General features: G+C 40.0%; 1 protein-coding gene across 1 annotated transcript; it reads right to left on the reverse strand.

Annotated features, from left to right (window-relative positions):
* Positions 1 to 5,234: 5,234 nt before the first annotated feature.
* On the reverse strand, positions 5,235 to 10,980 carry LOC134225511 (protein DDB_G0276689). Its single transcript, XM_062705672.1, has 2 exons — positions 9,239 to 10,980; positions 5,235 to 8,696 (listed from the first exon to the last, which is right to left on the reverse strand). Exons 1-2 carry the CDS (start codon positions 9,541 to 9,543, stop codon positions 7,898 to 7,900), a joined length of 1,104 nt encoding a protein of 367 aa, XP_062561656.1. The 5' UTR covers positions 9,544 to 10,980; the 3' UTR covers positions 5,235 to 7,897.
* Between the last annotated feature and the right edge of the window lie 7,478 nt (positions 10,981 to 18,458).

Below are 18,458 nucleotides of genomic sequence, written 5' to 3' on the forward strand. Positions count from 1 at the left end.
TATATTAAAATAGTTCATGGGCCACCACACGGAACGGTCTTCCACATAAGGGTCAGTTTTCATAGTAATTTCCATACAAACTTCAAATGACGTGTGCACAGTCAAATTACATCCAAAATTGCTAAAAATTTGGGGGGATTTTTAAAATGGCAAATGCAATCGTTTAAGCATGGGGGGCAAAAAAGTCAAAATTTGAATCACTCTAGTGCCCACACATCATCTATTCATCGACTTCAAAGCCGCATATGATACAATCGATCGGGACCAGCTATGGCAGCTAATGCACGAAAACGGATTTTCGGATAAACTGACACGGTTGATCAAAGCGACGATGGATCGGGTGATGTGCGTAGTTCGAGTTTCAGGGGCATTCTCGAGTCCCTTCGAGGGTTACGACAAGGGGTTACGCAGGGGTTACGGCAAGGTGATGGTCTTTCGTGTCTACTATTCAACATCGGTTTGGAAGGGGTAATACGAAGAGCAGGGATTAACACGAGTGGTACAATTTTCAATAAGACCGTCCAGCTATTTGGCTTCGCCGACGACATAGATATTATGGCACGTAACTTTGAGAAGATGGAGGAAGCCTACATCAGACTGAAGAGGGAAGCCAAGCGGATCGGACTAGTAGAGTAGGAAGAGGTTCAAGAGAAGACAATGTGAGCCACCCACCGCGAGTTAGTATTGGTGGTGGCGAAATCGAGGTGGTAGAAGAATTTGTGTACTTGGGCTCACTGGTGACTGCCGAAAATGTTACCAGCAGAGAAATTCGGAAACGCATAGTGGCTGGAAATCGTACGTACTTTGGACTCCGCAAGACGCTCCGATCGAATAGAGTTCACCGCCGTACCAAACTGACAATCTACAAAACGCTCATTAGACCGGTAGTCCTCTACGGACAGGAGACCTGGACGATGCTCGTGGAAGACCAACGCGCACTCGGAGTTTTCGAAAGGAAAGTGCTGCGTACCATTTATGGTGGGGTGCAGATGGCGGACGGTACGTGGAGGAGGCGAATGAACCACGAGTTGCATCAGCTGTTGGGAGAACCATCCATCGTTCACACCGTTAAAATCGGACGACTGCGGTGGACCGGGATAGTAGCCAGAATGTCGGACAATAACCCGGTGAAAATGGTTCTCGACAACGATCCGACGGGCGCAAGAAGGCGAGGTGCGCAGCGGGAAAGGTGGATCGATCAGGTGGAAGATGACTTGCGGACCCTCCGTAGACTGCGTGGTTGGCGACGTGTAGCAATGAACCGAGCCGAATGGAGAAGACTCTTATATACCGCACAGGCCACTTCGGCCTTAGTTTGAATAAATGAATAAAATAACCATTACCAAAGTCACTTTAAATGTTTTCTAACCAACCTGAAAAAATAAGAGTCAACCCAATTGATTAGTTAAGTTAGCCAAATGGTCATTTTTTTAGGAATATTAGAAAGGTTTCTAAGAATCTTTGATACTATCTTCACAGTCTATATGTTGCTCTGAGGCTAAATAGTAGTGAATTGCGCTCTCGTCTGAGTCCATGAGGAAGAAAGCAAACAATTTGACTACTCTAAGGCACGGTTGGTCATTTCTTTTTTTTTTATCTATTGTGTTTATTTGACAAGCGCAAGCCAAGAGCAATACGCAAACAACGATATTGAATTCGTTCCAGTTTGATTAGGTGGCACTCGGCTGCTGAGAGGAAGCAGAAAGAGCCATACTCTAAAACAGAGAGAATAGTCGTTATATAGAGTTTGATGAGGTCTTCCGGGTGAGCACCCCACCAGGTTCCGGAGATAAAACGTAGAAAATGGATCCTTTTCCGGCATTTTTTTTATCAAATACTCAAAATGGAGTTTCCAAGTACATTTAGAATTAAACACGACCCCAAGGTATTTAGAAGATAAAGATTGGTTGATGTCATCATTCAACAGTTTGAGTTTCAGTTGAGAAGGATACCGCTTCTTAGTAAACACAACCAACTGAGTTTTTTGCGGTGAAAACTCGAACCCTAAATGTCTGGCCCAAACAGTCAGATTATCCAGGGTACTTTGCAATGGTCCTTGCAAGACAGCTGCACATGGACCTCTTAGAGAGACCACGGCATCATCTGCAAGTTGTCTGAGCGTGCAGTGTCCTTCCAAACAATTGTCAATATGTTTAACATAGAAATTATAAAGCAAGGGACTTAAACATGATCCTTGGGGAAGGCCCATGTAACTAGTTCTGGAAGTTGTCAGAGTGCCGAGAGTAAAGTTCATGTGTTTTACTGACAGCAAATTGTACAAGAAATTATTCAAAATAACGGGTAATCCACTACTGTGCAGATTTTCCGACAGTACTTCTATGGAAACAGAATCAAAAGCGCCCTTAATATCCAAGAAAACTGAAGCCAGTTGCTCCTTGTGCACATAGGTCAGCTGTATATCTGAAGAGAGCAACGCTAGACAATCATTTGTTCCTTTACCTTTTCGGAAACCGAATTGAGTATTTGACAGTAATGCATTTTGCTCGACCCAATGGTCAATTCTTGAAAGGATCATTTTCTCCAATAATTTCCTCATGCACGATAGCATGGCAATCGGTCGGTATGAATTGTGATTGGACGCTGGTTTCCCAGGCTTTTGAATAGCTATTACTTTGATCTGTCGCGATGTTGTACTCCATGAAGCAGTTGTACAGGTCAAGTAATCGTCTTTTTGCGATATCTGGAAGATTTTTAAGAAGATTGAATTTGATGTTATCGCATCCCGGAGCAGAGTTGTTCGATGAAAGAAGAGACATAGAAAGTTCCAGCATAGAGAATGGTCCACCCAAAGAACCGGGATCATGAATTGATTCTCGGAATAGCGGTTCAGCTGGTACGGAATCTAGACAGACCTTTTTTGCGAAGTTGAATATCCATCGATTGGAGTATTCTTCACTCTCGTTCGTTGACATGCGATTCCGCATGTTGCGGGCCGTTTTCCAAAGTGTTGTCATTGAGGTTTCTCGTGATAGTCCCTCGACAAAACATCGCCAGTAGCCACGTTTTTTAGCCTTGAGGAGATTTTTGAGCTTTCTTTCAAGCTTCAAATACTCTTTGAAAAGTTCAGATCTTCCGTGTTTACGAAAGGCCTTGAAAGCATTAGATTTCTCAAAATACAACTTAGTACATTCATCATCCCATCCAGGAGTGGCTGGTCTTCTTATGACAGATGTACTTGGAACGCGTCGTTTTTGAGCTTCTAGTGCGCTTTTATGAATCAATTCGGTAAGGAATCGATATTCATCCAGTGGTGGAAGAATATCAGTTGATTCAATACCAATTTTTACCGCCAATGCAAATTTTTGCCAGTCAATGTTCCTCGTTAGGTCAAAAGGAACCTGTACTGGTTCTGATCGTTGATAGCCATTTTTGATTGTGGTGACTATCGGCATGTGGTCACTACCATGGGGATCTTGGATTACCTTCCACGTACAATCTAACGATAGTGAATTTGAACATAAAGACAGATCAATACGGCTTTGTTGACCATTTGGTCCTATTCGAGTTACTTCACCTTGGTCATTTCTCATACTTCCTCTTAAAATGTGTAGAGATGAAATGAAAAAATGAAAAAAGTGAATTTAACATGAATGCTAAAATAGTGTAATTGTTATTCGATCATCTAATGTGCGATAATAGGTAAGTCCATTACAAAAAACTACTTTATTGGGCAAAAGAAAAATCTCTTGCACTGCCTGCCTACTTAAGTAGTTGCAACAAACCGAGTCAAAGCATTTTTCCACGTAGATTTATTGCGTTTATCAATTGGAGAAGTGCATAAATCTTGCGTATTATGAATAAAGTCGGCTTGATACTCTTTTTCAAAGAAGCATTGATAAACATCTCTCTACAAAACGATGTGTTGTTGTTGATTTAATGATTAATTTGCATGATGAGCCAACGTTGCATCCAGGCCTAGCATTACCTTCCGTTACCCTATTTGAATAAATTGTAGCCGTGGACTGTTAATTAGTTTTTCTTGATTTAAATACCGGAAAAATCTGAAAATATTTGAAATTCAAAAAAATTGCCGCATCAGAACTAAAATTAGAGTCAATTTAGGAAAACATGTATAAAAAGCGTCACTCTTCATTCTTGTCAATTAGACTAATTGGCAATCAAGAACTTATTTTTCACCAAACTATTGACATACCAAGTATTTTATTAGATTATTAAGGTTTCGGAAAATATGGAAATCATATAGTGTCAAAAATTAGGTACATGAAAAATTGGTGCTCTGGTGGGCCTACCCGATAAAAGTGTCTACATGTTCAAGTAGGACGTCTTAGAACTTCTGAAGCTTCTTGAATCCGATGAGAACGTCCTGGCAACTGATACTGAAGTTCATGAATAGGTATCTTGATTTACAAGACCAAAATTAAAATATTTTATAATTTATATAGTTCGGCTCTTCTCCCTAAAATAAAATTTCATGGCATTAAAGTGTGGTTGTAAAGAGAGTAGAGTAGGAAAGGCCTGAAAAAATCTATCATGCAAAATATATCCATTCAAATAAATAATCTTACAGATTACAATTCGTCGTCAACAAAGACAACATTAAAATTGAAAGAGAAAAATCAAGACACGATAGAAAGAGAACACTTCTACTTCAAGGTGCTAAAAATATCTAACCAACGGAATCACCACCAAGCGCTACCCCACATGAGAAAGATTTCTCTCTCTCTCTCTTCCTCGGCTGTATAGGTATAGCCCGTTGTTAAATAAGCACATGCGCAGATATATTTTTATCCAATTATTTTTAGCTAAACGTCACTCTTCTTTCTCTGCTTTGCTCCTATAAATAGCAGGATCGGCTAAGCAGTGCAGAGAAGTTATTCTCGGTGGATTAATTTTACCCGCAACCTTCGAGTAGAAACATGCGTTTGGATGTGTGCGTGAGAGAGATGACTGGCGGTACATTCGCCTGGAAAATATACCCACTTTGTTGTATTATGCCCACCGTGCTGCTATGGAAATGCACCGAGAGAGTGGTAGTAAGCTATTTATAGCTGGAATAATTTTTACGACCGTGAGCGGCAGAGACGAATATAACCAGATCGGTAAAGAAGATGTGTCGTTTTACGTTTATGGAATAAGGCGAAGTTTTACTGAAAATGTGCAGAAGTGGAGCGTGAACCAAGGGAGAGATTATTGCCTAATTGGGATGAGTTCTTTTAAGTTCTAGTGGCAAATCAAGCCAACAATCGATGATATTAAGATTTTCCCAGGTACATTTATTGTGAAGATAAAATTCTACTACAACAATAAGTGTCCTTATGAGTGTATATTGTTATTTATTTACTTTTTCAATAGGTTTTATTTTCGTAAATTTACTTTAGATCAATGTAAACGGTTTGCCCGTCTGCATTTGCATTTGTTCAACACTACTAACGTATCGTATTTGTATAATAATGTAATTTTCATAAATTAACTCGTTTTAAAATTACTATAACTAATAGGAAGATGAGGAAAAATTGAACTAAAGTCAGTAAAACAAATAACAGACTAAAGAAGAGAAACAATAGAGCTAAAAACCTAAAACATTGAGTTTTTGTTTGACTTGCTGCTATCGTTGTGATGAACAGCCTTGAAAGAAAGTTTAAGTTTACCGGAGGAATTCCGTTGTACAATGTAAGTTTTGTTTTTTTTGGAAGATGGTTTTTGGTGTGGTTAACCTTATAAACAAATCCGAGAATTCGTACAACGTGAACAATGAACTAATAATAATAATCAAAAAGAAATAGCAGTTAATAGCAACAGAAGTGACACTTAAATGGCTTGGTAAACTTTGATTCCTTCGTCAACTCTCCTTTTAAGAGATGTTGCATGATGCTTATCTTGTTTCTTACAAATATAGTTTGTTTATAGTTTAGTTGTGTGTATTTTGTTTCTTTTTTCTCTTACCAGGTAAAACGGGTAATTTCAATTCAACAAATTCAAGCACTTTGGGTTTTTTTTATACATTGTTTGATGGTTCTCGCTTTGCTGATGTTGTTAGTTCTAATTCACCGATCGTACTGAGTAGATTTTTGACATTTAGAACGCGTGGCGTTATTTTGGTCCAAAAAATTGGCAAAAGTTGTTTTTTTTTAATTATCTCATTCACTTAAGTACCGATTGCGATTTAGATGCAATTTGCTACGCAAATCTGTTGCATATTTGTTGTTAATCGTCGGAATGTTTACACTTTAGCAGAGGAAAACAACAGATATCAACATATTAGAATACAGTATCGCCATGAAGCAATGCCAACTTTCACTCAATACGGTAACAAATACGAGAAAGGCTAAACTTAAAGCAATTGTCGTTTGTCATTTTCCACCAATATATTTATTTGGTTAATTTGTAATGCCTGTGTGAAGTTCTATCTAAATGGGAATTGTCATTCGATCGACTGGAAGGGTTGTTTAAACAAATTTGCTTTGGTCTTTACGTACATTTAAGCACATGTCCACTGCAGATGAAACTGTGGATGCTTTGAAACCTGACAGTTTACATGCTTGTTTTAATTGTTGATCTACACTTGGTCTTTCACTTGGCATTTCGTTATGAAATAGTTGAAATTCTACGAAATTATTATTTTGTCTTCTCCAACTAAAAAAAAATATTCAAGGAACGCGCTAATAGAACTTGCGCTTGATTTTCTCTCTTAATCTTGGAATAGTTTGATTTTTAGTTATGCACTTTGAGGTGTTCGAGAAGAAAAATAAATTCTTCATTTATTTATCACGCATCTTATTCTCTTTCAGTGTCGGACTATTGCATCTGCTTTGCGATTTTTTCATCTGCTTTGAAATTGCAATTGATTCATTTTATCTATAATGTTATTTAATTTTAAATGTGTCTGCATTAGCTTATACGCACCTTACACGACTAATATCACAGATTTTGTTTACTATTAATTTTTCTTCTTCTATTCGGGTTTAGTGTTGCGTTCATTCGGATTGTTTCCGATTTGTTGGAACATGAAAACAATCTGGTTTAAGGTCAACGTAAAAAAGAACGAACAATTCGAATGTAAGCGGTTTGTAGGTGCTCCATGAGTCTAAACGAAAGAAGTATGCGAGTTTTGCTTGCTTTTTATTTATAAATTAAAAACGTGTTAATTTTGGCAACGAGTTGATTTGAATTTGACGCGTGACGTTCAATTGACACCTCCACAAGCACTCACACAGGAACAGTTGAAATGAAGGCTCGTTCGCAACGATTACTCAACCGTGCTTTGCCAGCTGCAGGGCTGCCACTATATTCAACTGATAGTTTCTTTTATTCATTGCTGTCGCGCTTAGAAATATATGCCAAAACATCCATGATCATCACCATCGGGCAGCAATAAACCGTGCACGACGACGACGATGACGATCATGGAGTTTTTCTTGCACTTTCACTTACATTTTTCCTCATTTTTGTTGTTTTTGTTTAGCGTGGCACGCGCGTTTCTTTGGCGATCGACGCAAAATATCGACACCTACTGCGTTGCGCTGCACAGCGATGACGCCTACTATGTATGGATTTGTTTGTCTGAGTGAGCTAGTGTTGAACTGCGATTTATTAGCGTTTTTTCTCCTTTTCATCGTGATTTAAAGAATTTCATAAATATTTTCCTATATCGCTAATGTGCTATTGAAAAATTGCGTTTTTTGCGTATGAGTTTTTAAATAATGAAGCGATACGCCCAAATAAGTTAGAATCAATGCGAAGTTTTCCCTTTCCAAGCCCTCGCTATGAGAAGGTTTTTCTTTAGTACTATTGAGGATATTGCAGATCCCTATCGATCTCACCGATGTTTCGTATTGCCGTGTTGCACCAGCGAGATGCAATGGCGACAGCGTGAACGGTACTGATAGGGAATGTGTGCAGTGGCGCTGGCCTACTTTCAAGTTTCCAGTGAAGTAACCACCAGGTTGTGGAACACGCTACCAGTATCGCCGCTCATCATCATTGCTGCTTGACCGCAGGAGTCGATGTTACCGACGAGATTACAGCCGTTAGTGGTCGCACCGGTCATGGCGCTTCCAGCACCTATCCTCAGCGCATCCATGATCACTTCAAAGTCCTTTTGATGCTGATGGCTGTGGTGTGAGAGTTCGAGGGCTGCATTCAGGTCCGGCAGTGAGTGAAAGGGGTGATGATGATGATGATGGTGATGATGGATGCTGTTATCCAGGAGATCAACTTTGGTGCGCTTAACATCAATCGAAGGCGAGGAGTTGGAACCAAGTAGGTGCGAGGGACAATCATCGATACCAGACAGCAGTCTGTTGCTCGGCAGGTAGAACTGAGATAGCGCCTCTCGTACCAGGCGATCGTTGTCTTCGTCTTCCATTTGGGAGTACTTGCGTTTCCTGGACACCATGGCCTGTTCGAGCTGTTCGGCGCCTTGGGTAATTTCCGGATCCACCAGTGGCATTGCGGCATCTAATGCACACAGCTCTCGGTCTAGCGTTTCCAAGTCAGTCTCCACCGAGGAGGATTTTTGTTTTGGTATTTTTGATTCTTCGACTGCACTTGACTTGTTGCTGTTAATACTGCTGTCACTGTTGTTGCGCTTGTTCGAAAACTCATCTGGTCGCAGTTGGTGATTGCTGCTGTTAAGATTTTCATTGTTTTTGTTGTTGACACTGAGATTGTTGTTATTTGTGCTGTCACTGTTTGTCTTTCCATGGGTGTCAGATCTGAGAACAAAACAAAAAACAGAGAATAAACAAAATTAGTATGAGTATATTTTTTTTATAAAATGTAAAAACATTTTGCATTTTGCTTGTTAGAATTAAGAACGCACAGAAATGCAATAAAACGTGTAACCAGTGTGATGTGTAATCACTAAATCCCAAATCAAGTATCATATTTATCACTGGAAATTGTGTGTGACGTCAATGGCCCATATGGACGTCACAGTGATAAGGCGAATCGTTTCATTATTACGTACATGATGCCATCCCACACAAGTATTCCAGTGTTCGACAAATCGTGAGCCCCTTCCTCGCAAAATACCATTGAGAGTACTCGGTACGCTATTTTTAAATCATCTTTACTCACTTTCGCCGCTATTTATAGCGACCAGTTAATTCAAATTTTCCTCTTCCTACTGCCCACATTCATTATACACTATTTTAGTACGGCACACTCTCACTCTCACTGGTCCACACGCCTTATGCTCCAATTTCCTCGCGCCACCCTAATTCATTCCACACCCATTCGCTGAAACAATACTTACTTGGTCATTTGATTCAGCGTCATGTATTTTTGTTGCTTCTCCCGCCGGATGTCGTCCGTCAGCCGGGAGTAAGTGTTGTTGATGCAAACCGATCGTCGCAAATTCCGTTCCGAGTTCTTGATCCTTTCCAGCTTGTGGACGCACAGCTGAAGAATTCGCTTGCGTACCTCACGCATTCGCAACTGGGCCGAAATCATTGGCACCTTCGGCCGATTCCGTCGGATCGGCGGCGATGTGTGTGGTGGTCCAAACATGTCCGAATCGTCTTCGGCAATGTTCGAAGTATTGTTGCACGGCAGGGTCATAATTTGGTTTGTGGTTTTGCCCCTTTGAACTTGTTGAACAAATGCACTAATTTCCAAAAAAAATGGTTCGGTTGTCTTTGCGATTTTTTTAAAAGAATGTTTGCTCAATTTTTGCCTTTACACTCCCTACGCTGCAAGCTCGAATCACTTGCCTATTTCATATCTTCTCGTCGGCACTGCTTCTTTACTTTCGATTGGCACCGTGCGTGCACCGTACCCGTAAATAGTTTCTCTTTTGTAAAATCACAGTCTTTTGCGCGACGAGCTTCACACAAGTCTCTGGTTATTTTGATTGCGGGTCGATCCGGATAATCTTCACGAAAGATACGCCGAAAACCTCACAGCACACTTTGTAGTCCCCGTTCCAAATTAATTTGCTAGCACTTTTTCGATCATTTTTTTTTGCCAGTCAGAGTGTAGTTTCCTAATCACAATCCAATGGAAGGGAACGCAGGAGGGGCTAGTCTGTTTCGTCGCCGTTTCCTCTACACTACTTCGACTCTCCTCTCTGGTTGCTGAACGGCAATTTTCGTCTTTCCTTCACTTTTGCGCGTGCTGCTCCGCTTCGTTTCTTCTCACCGTCACCGCGAAGCAACACAGTGTGGCGAGATACGACCTTGCCGTTAGCTGTTTCTTATTAACCGTTTTAAGACACAAGATTTGCTGCTTCGGCTGCTATTACTCCTTCACTTTTCCTTGCGTTGTCTATGCTCGCTCTCGGTCTTCTCTCACTACACTCCACTTCACGCTTGGCGCACGTTTACACACTTGCTGCTGCGTGTGCCTCAGCGCCTAGGATTTGGGGCTGTTTTTCGCTCACACTTTTATTCGTTTTCAGACCATTCACTCTATTTTCTCTATTTTCGGGGAGAGCTATTTAATATTTTGCTTGATTGAGATGTTCCACCGGGAGGCTTCCGGATGATAGTTTTCACTTTCACTGACTGTTCAATATTCGTCACAATTCTGATTACTCTCCCTCTTGCGTTTTTAACTAAGGGATGAAGTCCCACACTCGGCCGGCGCGGAAATGTCACCAAAAATACTATCCTTTGTAGCCGTTGTATCAGGACATCCCTTAACCACTGACAGGATCCTCTTCCAAAAACAGACTTCCACTGTCCACACACAGTCTTTAAATATTCTAATTAATTGTTGTTGTAGTCCACTACTCTCTTGTATCAAGTTGTATATTTGAATTGACACGCGACCTCGATTGACGGAAGAACACCGCTTTTGCGTGCTGTTCGTAGATAGGCTGTTCAGAGACTGACCGACCGAGCGACTGACGAAGACGACAACACCAGTCGTTGTGCCAGAGCTAACAACATACCTATCGTGACGACCTCCATGCCAAGTGAGTGCACAAACGCTGGCACTCACAGCTTATTCGCTCAGTTCCGATAGGTACATCGATTAGTTGGCTACCCATGTCTGCCGTACGTGATTCCTTTCTTGCCCGTCAAACTAATGTTGCTTTGTCTTCATCGTCGTCAACCGCATTGCAATAGGTACGAGCGAAGCACTCACTCTCATCGTACTTGCTACGTTCTTCGCACTCCGGATGGTTTCGTATTCCTTCATTTTATTGTGTTTACGAGAGTTGCGATTGAGTTACCACTTGGCCGAACTAGCTAGCGCACAGATGGGCAACGGGAAATCGTATCCGTCGTGTCGGTCGGTACCATCATCATCAATCAGCTGAGAAGCCGACAAGTTTTCTTTTGTTTGGTTATGTAAAGTCTGTTGCTCTGTTTCATGCCGTGTTCTTCTTGCTTCTGTTGTTTGCAGCCCGTATGGTGATTCTCTCGCGCACTCATTGGCGAACGGTTTTTAATGATGTCGACGTGCTCGCGCTTAACTCGCCGACCGTAGATAGGGCACTCACATTTTATTGGGTGCCACTGCCGTCGCACAGCAGTAAAAAGGAATCGTAATAAAATTTGTGCGGAGGGGGGAATACCGTTTCGCAGCTGCTGGGAGCCAGTGTGTGAGAATTTCTATGCCACTTGGCGTTAAAGTGGAAATTTAAACGATTGGTTTCCTGATACGTTTGCGGCACCTGTGGTTGCGAATCGGAAAATGACGCTTTATTTTTTTTGTCCAGATTTAACTTTGCTTGAGGCTGCTCCAAATCGAAATCAATGGAATTTCGATAAAAATCAAAATCGCCTCGGAGCACATACACCTATTTTTCAAATAATGCAGATTAAACAAAAAATAACCAGCCGTGTCTTCGTCGATCCGGTCGGCCACCAATGCCACTAAGCAGAGTGCACTGTTGCCGTTGCTCTTGTTGTTGCTGCTATTGTTATGCATGTATAGATTGCTATTGCTATTTGCCTGTTACCTCCTTCTGGCTGTATTGACGGCGACGACAACGGGTGCGCATGGTGTTAGTATGTGCAGGTTAGGTAGGTTCGTATGTTCAATGCTGACGGCGGCTCCGACGTCGACGACAACCAGCCAGCGCGTAGTTGGATGATAGACCACTGACTTCTAGCCGCATAACGATAGGAAAATTTATGTTTTGGCATTTTTCGGCACCATGATACTAATCGAAACGTCGAGTAACTAGCTCATGGTTTCTCTTTTGCCCGCACTGCACGTCCATGTTTCCAAATAGATATTTATATCAAGTTTCAATGGAATGACTCCAGATATTTAGTTAGATTTTCAAACATCTTTGATCTAGATTTTCTATGATGAGGGAGGTGTCAAACTAAATATTGCTATACAATAATAGTTTTATCCTCAATTATTTTATAACTGGAGAATAAGAATAGACTGTTCGTACCAAGTCAAAATACAAAAGAAAACATGAATGAAAGCCGATGAACTGGCATTAAGCGCCTTAGGTGCCTGCCAGAGTAAACGCGACGAGCGATGCGACGCAACGCGACTCACGTAAAAGAATAATGCTACGTTTTGACAGGGCAAGTGAATTGAACAACTCAGTTGAATTCAATTGACTTGCCAAAAGTTGAACATGTTCAACTTTCTTTTTGTTCAAGTGAATTGAATTAAGGTGTTTACACGTTCAATTCGCGTTCGATTCAAGCGACTTGCTCAATTCACTTGCCTTGTCTAAACGTAGCATAACAATCATTATCAACAGGCTGTCAAATTGCACTGTCGCGTCGCGTCGCATCGCACGTCGCGTTTACTCTGGCTTGCCCCTTAAGGTCCACTTGCGACAATACTCATATTGGAAAATAAAATAAATATGCAGCACGATGTGGTCTGTCACTAAATCGAGCTTATTTTTTTCACTAGTGCTGTCCAATGAGAGCTTGAAGTAGCTCGAAGTTTCTCCCTGTCCTGCTCATGCCCATTTGTTGACAAAAAAGAACGAGCAGGACGGGAACAACTTCGAGCTACTTCGAGCTGCTCATTGGACAGCACTACTGACTACGTTGCTACCAGTAAAGCCCCAAACGCAATACAACGGAACGGCGACGGAAACGGCAAATTTGACAGAAAATATATGGGCTAACTGTCAAATTTTCCGTTTCCGTCGCCGTTCCGTTGTATTGCGTTTGGGGCTTAACTTGAAGTTTGGAAGTAAATTTCCATACTTTTGAACGCCGACAATGCGTTGGTGTCAAACTCAAATTTTGTTCGGAAAGTCATGATGTCGGAAGTAATCGGAAATCATTTTATCGGAAGTCGGAAATCAATTTAGTACTGAAATAAACTGTTACAAATATTATCTTACCGAACAGAAACATCATACAAAAACAAATAATCAGAACGCCGCGAAACGTATCAAAAACCTCATAAAAATATTTTAATTGGAATACCATTTGTTCCTGAAATACACCAAATAGTTTACATACTTACGTAGGGGTGGCGCAGAGGACTGACTTGAAAGATCTTTATCCTGCCTGGGTGACTAATCACTGTCGCTTTTTATTCTTCATGGAGACTATTCAAACGGACATTGCCCAGTCAAGTGAATCATTGAAAGCTTGTGAATACATCCAAGTTCAACGATCAAACAAGGAGGTAGGCTTCGGAGGAGGTAGCATTGAAGGAATGCGAGGACATGTGAATGAACTGGAATTATATTGCTATTTTTTGGTTTGGCAAAGAAGTAATATCCAATCATTTACAACAGCACTCGAACTATTATTTCTCGTCAAATTCGTTCCAGGACCTCCTTCAGAAAACAGTTATGGATTCCAAGATTTTGAATAAACATAATAATTGGTTGGAACTGTCAGAAGCTAGCCAAAAGTTCGTGACGGTTGTCGTTGCTTGGCACCATCTTCACAAAAAGAAGAAGATGACTGCAAAACAGTAGAGTATCTATGCGGAGGATATCTTGGAATTTTATAGAAAGAAGAAGCAAAGGTATAATATATTGATAGTACTACCAGGTGTACTTGTTGCAACCCGTTTCATATTTTTCTACAGGCGACATACTTCATCGCAATAAATAAAGGCAATCCTAGAGACAAGCTTTATAGCACACAATCAAAAACTAATCAAGACGTTCATGTCCAATACAAGAGTCCACTTTTTTAGTGCTCATGGAGTACCAGAATAGAAAATTGAACAACCGCATTATGCTCTCACCTTGGTGCAAGTACAGAGCTGAGTAACTAGTACATCTTCATGTGTTACTACGGCGACCTTCCAAATGTTATGGAGATCAAAACATTGGAAAAATGTAGCCGGAGCTGCTATTTTATAGAAAAATTCCATTATTAATATTCCAAGTGCCGGTTTGTTAGTCATTAGTCCTCCTGAAGCGCTTTGGCTTGCCCAATCGTAATTGTGGGCGTATTTCCACACGGTTTAACAAACATTCCGGGTAATTTCACAGCCGGTGCCGTAGACTGTCCAAACGTATTGGTTGCTCCTAGGTAAACCCGTTCTACTTTGAGGTATCGTATAATGATTGCGATTGAGATGCAGGTGAACCGCTCGATGTAGCCTTTGATGGTACTGCTCCAATAAATCGTTCAGCTTTTGGAATTGACTTGATCTTCAATTCGCAGTTCTTGAAAGGATTTATTCTCAAGCTCCTGCATGATTGAGTTGCAATGCTGCTGACACGTGAGGCCATTTGCCACCACCGTTCCATTTAAGCTTGATCGGAGCAGCGCCTTCCAAAACGGGCTCCAAACGATCCTAGACTTTTTACCAGTTGTCCAAAAACCCTCTGGTCGTAGTTTGACAGGTGATTGCCTGACCGAAAAGCGACATAATACAATATTTCTCGGGTACTTATTCAAAAGGACGTATGTGATTTTGTAAACAAAGATTCAAACGTCGATTTGTCCAATCTGATGGCACTCTACCGCAAACCAACATCACCAACAGGTAGCCGAAGGCTTCCTCTATCCGTCTGTGGTGATGATTTGCGTGGGAGTGCTATCAGATTGGACAAATCGACGTTTGAATCTTTGTTTACAACATCACACACGTCTTTTTGAATAAGTACCCGAGATTTGATTTATATATCCACATGAATAAAATTAGATATAAAAAAACTTTTTACAAACATTTTTTTTATTACTAGGTAACTATACGGTAGGTATTTCTCTTTGTTCAACAGCACTGAGGACAGAACAATCGAAGAGAACATGTATGTAGTTCGCAATACGCATCGAACTAGCTATAATTAACACTGGTTGATATCTCCCTAGTAAAACTTGTAGAACTTCAATCTGCCACTCCGGACATTTCTAGATATCAGATTACAGAAAAAGAGTAAGTACGAATTCCTGGGTGGTGACTAGCTTTTCAGTTGGTGGCCGCTAAACGTTGCGTAATTTATGAATGTTTCTTTTGATTGGTCCCAGCTAAACGTTGCGTAATTTATGAATGTTTCTTTTGATTAAATGAAATTATCATTTAGATGAAATTGTGTTTTCGTACTATGTTTAGGTGTACAACAAATCCTAATACAATTTCATTATTTCGCTTCAGTGCTTTGTTCGCTAAGTCCTTTCTAACACCGAATTACTTCAACTTATCCTGAAAACTTGTGATAATTTCGAATTCTGTCCCTTTTTTCTTAGTTGTGGGTCTTTACGCTTTGAAAGAAGTCTTATTTCGAACGGAGATACGGGTTTGACATCATAACTTGAAGATTCATATGCGTACTCTTGCCCCACCGGTTCCTGCGTACTTTTACCCCACAGTCCCAAAAGTTATTCAAGTAATGGTTTTGACTTCTTGGAAAACCAACCGGATTGGTGTTCTATACCATAAAGTACTCTATACAATAGGTTATCGAAATGGTATAATGCTCACCTGATTGAACGTATATATGGTATTGAAATACTAGTTGCGGAAATCCAATTATTTTTAGCAAAATGACCAAAAAGTTATCTAACTCCATATCTCCCTTGTTGTTTATTCAAATCGTTTACAATTACACATGATAATAGTTGGCCAGAATACCTGTCAAACTGATGCAGTGCTGCTAGTTTATCTTTTTTATTACTTCAAAAAATCGAAAACGTACTCTTACCCCACGCACACTCTTGCCCCACTCTACTCTACTGGTAGTTTTCGTGACTGTAATGTGAAAGCGAAAACAGTTGCATTTTCATTTTCAAGAGACAAAATGAAAATGTAGCCGTCTCCCGGTCACCGGTCACATTACAAGCAGTCATGATGGGAATGTTGCTTTGTTTTGAAATCTAAATTTCCAAATAGTTTTAATAGATTTGTGCAAATAATAATGACTAATCGATAAAATGATTGTATTGTTTTTAATTTTCGAGTTAGAAGTAACATTATTGATGAAGAACCAGCTTGTTTACAATAGTTTGAGACGCTTTCATGAAATAAAAGTCCTTGAAAATTTGGCAGAATTCCTTTCATTGTTTATGTTTTCTATGAAAGCGGGAGAGAATAAAGTGTAAATATCGCGTGACATCTCTCAATGAAAATGAAAATCTCAGTACTGGCTGCCACCCCGTATACGAGGTTTGGAATGTAAAACCCACCCCGGTTACAGTTCGAAGAGAACTCACTATAAATTGTTTCAGGACGGAAAAAAGCCAAGAAAAATTTTCACCCATGGCTTCACATGGAAAATATTAGAATGCTAGAAGCGCTCCATGAGTACTGCTTTTCAATTCCAGAATCGACGAGTAGATATCCTCTTTCTCGAGCGATGCCAATTCTGAAAAATAAGAAAATAAAATATGAAATAATTTTTAAATTGTATTTTACATTGCATTGCTAAACAAAACAAAATCAAAAGTGTTCTTCCAAACAAGATGTGGTTGCCATAGACTACTAGTGACTCTATTTAGTCGCAAAGCAGATAAAAACTTGGGTCTGCACAGAAACGTCAAACTTGCACACTTATTTTTTTTCGCCGAGGCCGGTAAATTAAATTATCGAGAAACCAACAGCTGATATCTCGGTAAAAATCTCGGTGAAAGTTCAGATTACCGATCGGTCGTAAAATGTGCGTAACCACAAAAGATATTTTAGTTACTAGATAAAGATTGTCGCTTCGGTTCCCTTTGTTCTGCTGTCCGAAACATGTGTGGTACATACCTGTCAAATCGTATGGATTTTCCTTCTTTGACATTTAGCTCCCCTATCCTCGCCAGCAAAAGATGTTCCGGACAGCGACGACAGCGACAATATTTATCTAGTAACTAAAATATCTTTTGTAACCACCCATCTGTCAAAAATTACCGTTCCGTTCGGTAGTTCATTGCCGAACATATCGGTAATATGCTTTACCGAAATTCAGTGAATAATTATTTTTATTAACTTTCAGACAGATCAAAATAAAAACATTTAAAAGCGTTTGTTCACATGGAAAATAAATATATATTGGGCGTTTTTTATTGTCCATATTTATAAATCGAAATAATATTCAGCGAGTTCAGCAGGAATTTTATGCGTTTTGCGCAGCCATCGAACAGCACCATTCCGACATACCACATAGGTATCTCTGCTCCTACATGGATTTAGATGTATAATATGATTAGTCCAAACTCCAATGTCCAAAGTCTTTCGCTCGTTGAGGTCGATTTTTGTCGATCTTGCTGCGTATATGACAAGCCTGTAATGTTGTATGAATCTGTTTTATATTAGTAAAAATAAGGAAATTTTAACTAATTAAAATGCTTACCAAAAGAACAGAAGATGATCACGTGTTTTTTTTATGACAAATCGCGATAGAGGTTTAAACTATTGACAGTTGAGTATGCCGAGATTCGGGTAAATTTCAGATTACCGAAAACTATGGCAAACTTGACTGCTGAGTTTCGGTATCTTATGGAAACGTCATATTTTTTAACGAGATATCAGTTAAAATTAACTTTAACGATCTTGTTCGTCAATTTATGTTACCGAGAAAAAAATTGTCGATTAAGTGTGTGGATCGAGGGATCAAATGCAGTAGTAGAACTGGTCCCTCGCATGAGCCTTACAGTTCCGTCTTAATTAGTCTTTGACACAATCTAACAGGAAAATTGAACTCTTAGAGTAAAATCAGCAGTGATTCAAATCGTTTAGGGCTGTCAGTTTGCATACGAATCTGAAACATTAATTTTCCCAGCAGCTGTTCTAGATGCATTTTTTATACCAGTAAACTGTCAAAAACATAAAACTGGTATAACGCTCCGTTCTATTTTTTGCAGATTTGAACCACGAATGAATCACGAGATTTAAATATTTTTCAATTGTTTTGGTGTTAGAACGCGTCATTTCATCTACGGATCAATCCACTTTGCAGTGACGGCGACCAGCAAGTTTGTTCTATTTTGCTCCAGATTCAAATTAGAATTGTGGTCGAAATTTTGGAATGAAACTGAATCACTACTGATTTCACTCTAAGGGTGAAATGGTTTCTCCAGCAGTGTTCCATTCACGTTTTTCAAATTTTCAATTAAATGAAATCATTATGTTGCTGCCAAGAAAAGTGCCGT

The sequence above is a fragment of the Armigeres subalbatus genome, chromosome 3 (assembly GCF_024139115.2).
Source record: "Armigeres subalbatus isolate Guangzhou_Male chromosome 3, GZ_Asu_2, whole genome shotgun sequence".
NCBI classification, from domain to species: domain Eukaryota; kingdom Metazoa; phylum Arthropoda; class Insecta; order Diptera; family Culicidae; genus Armigeres; species Armigeres subalbatus.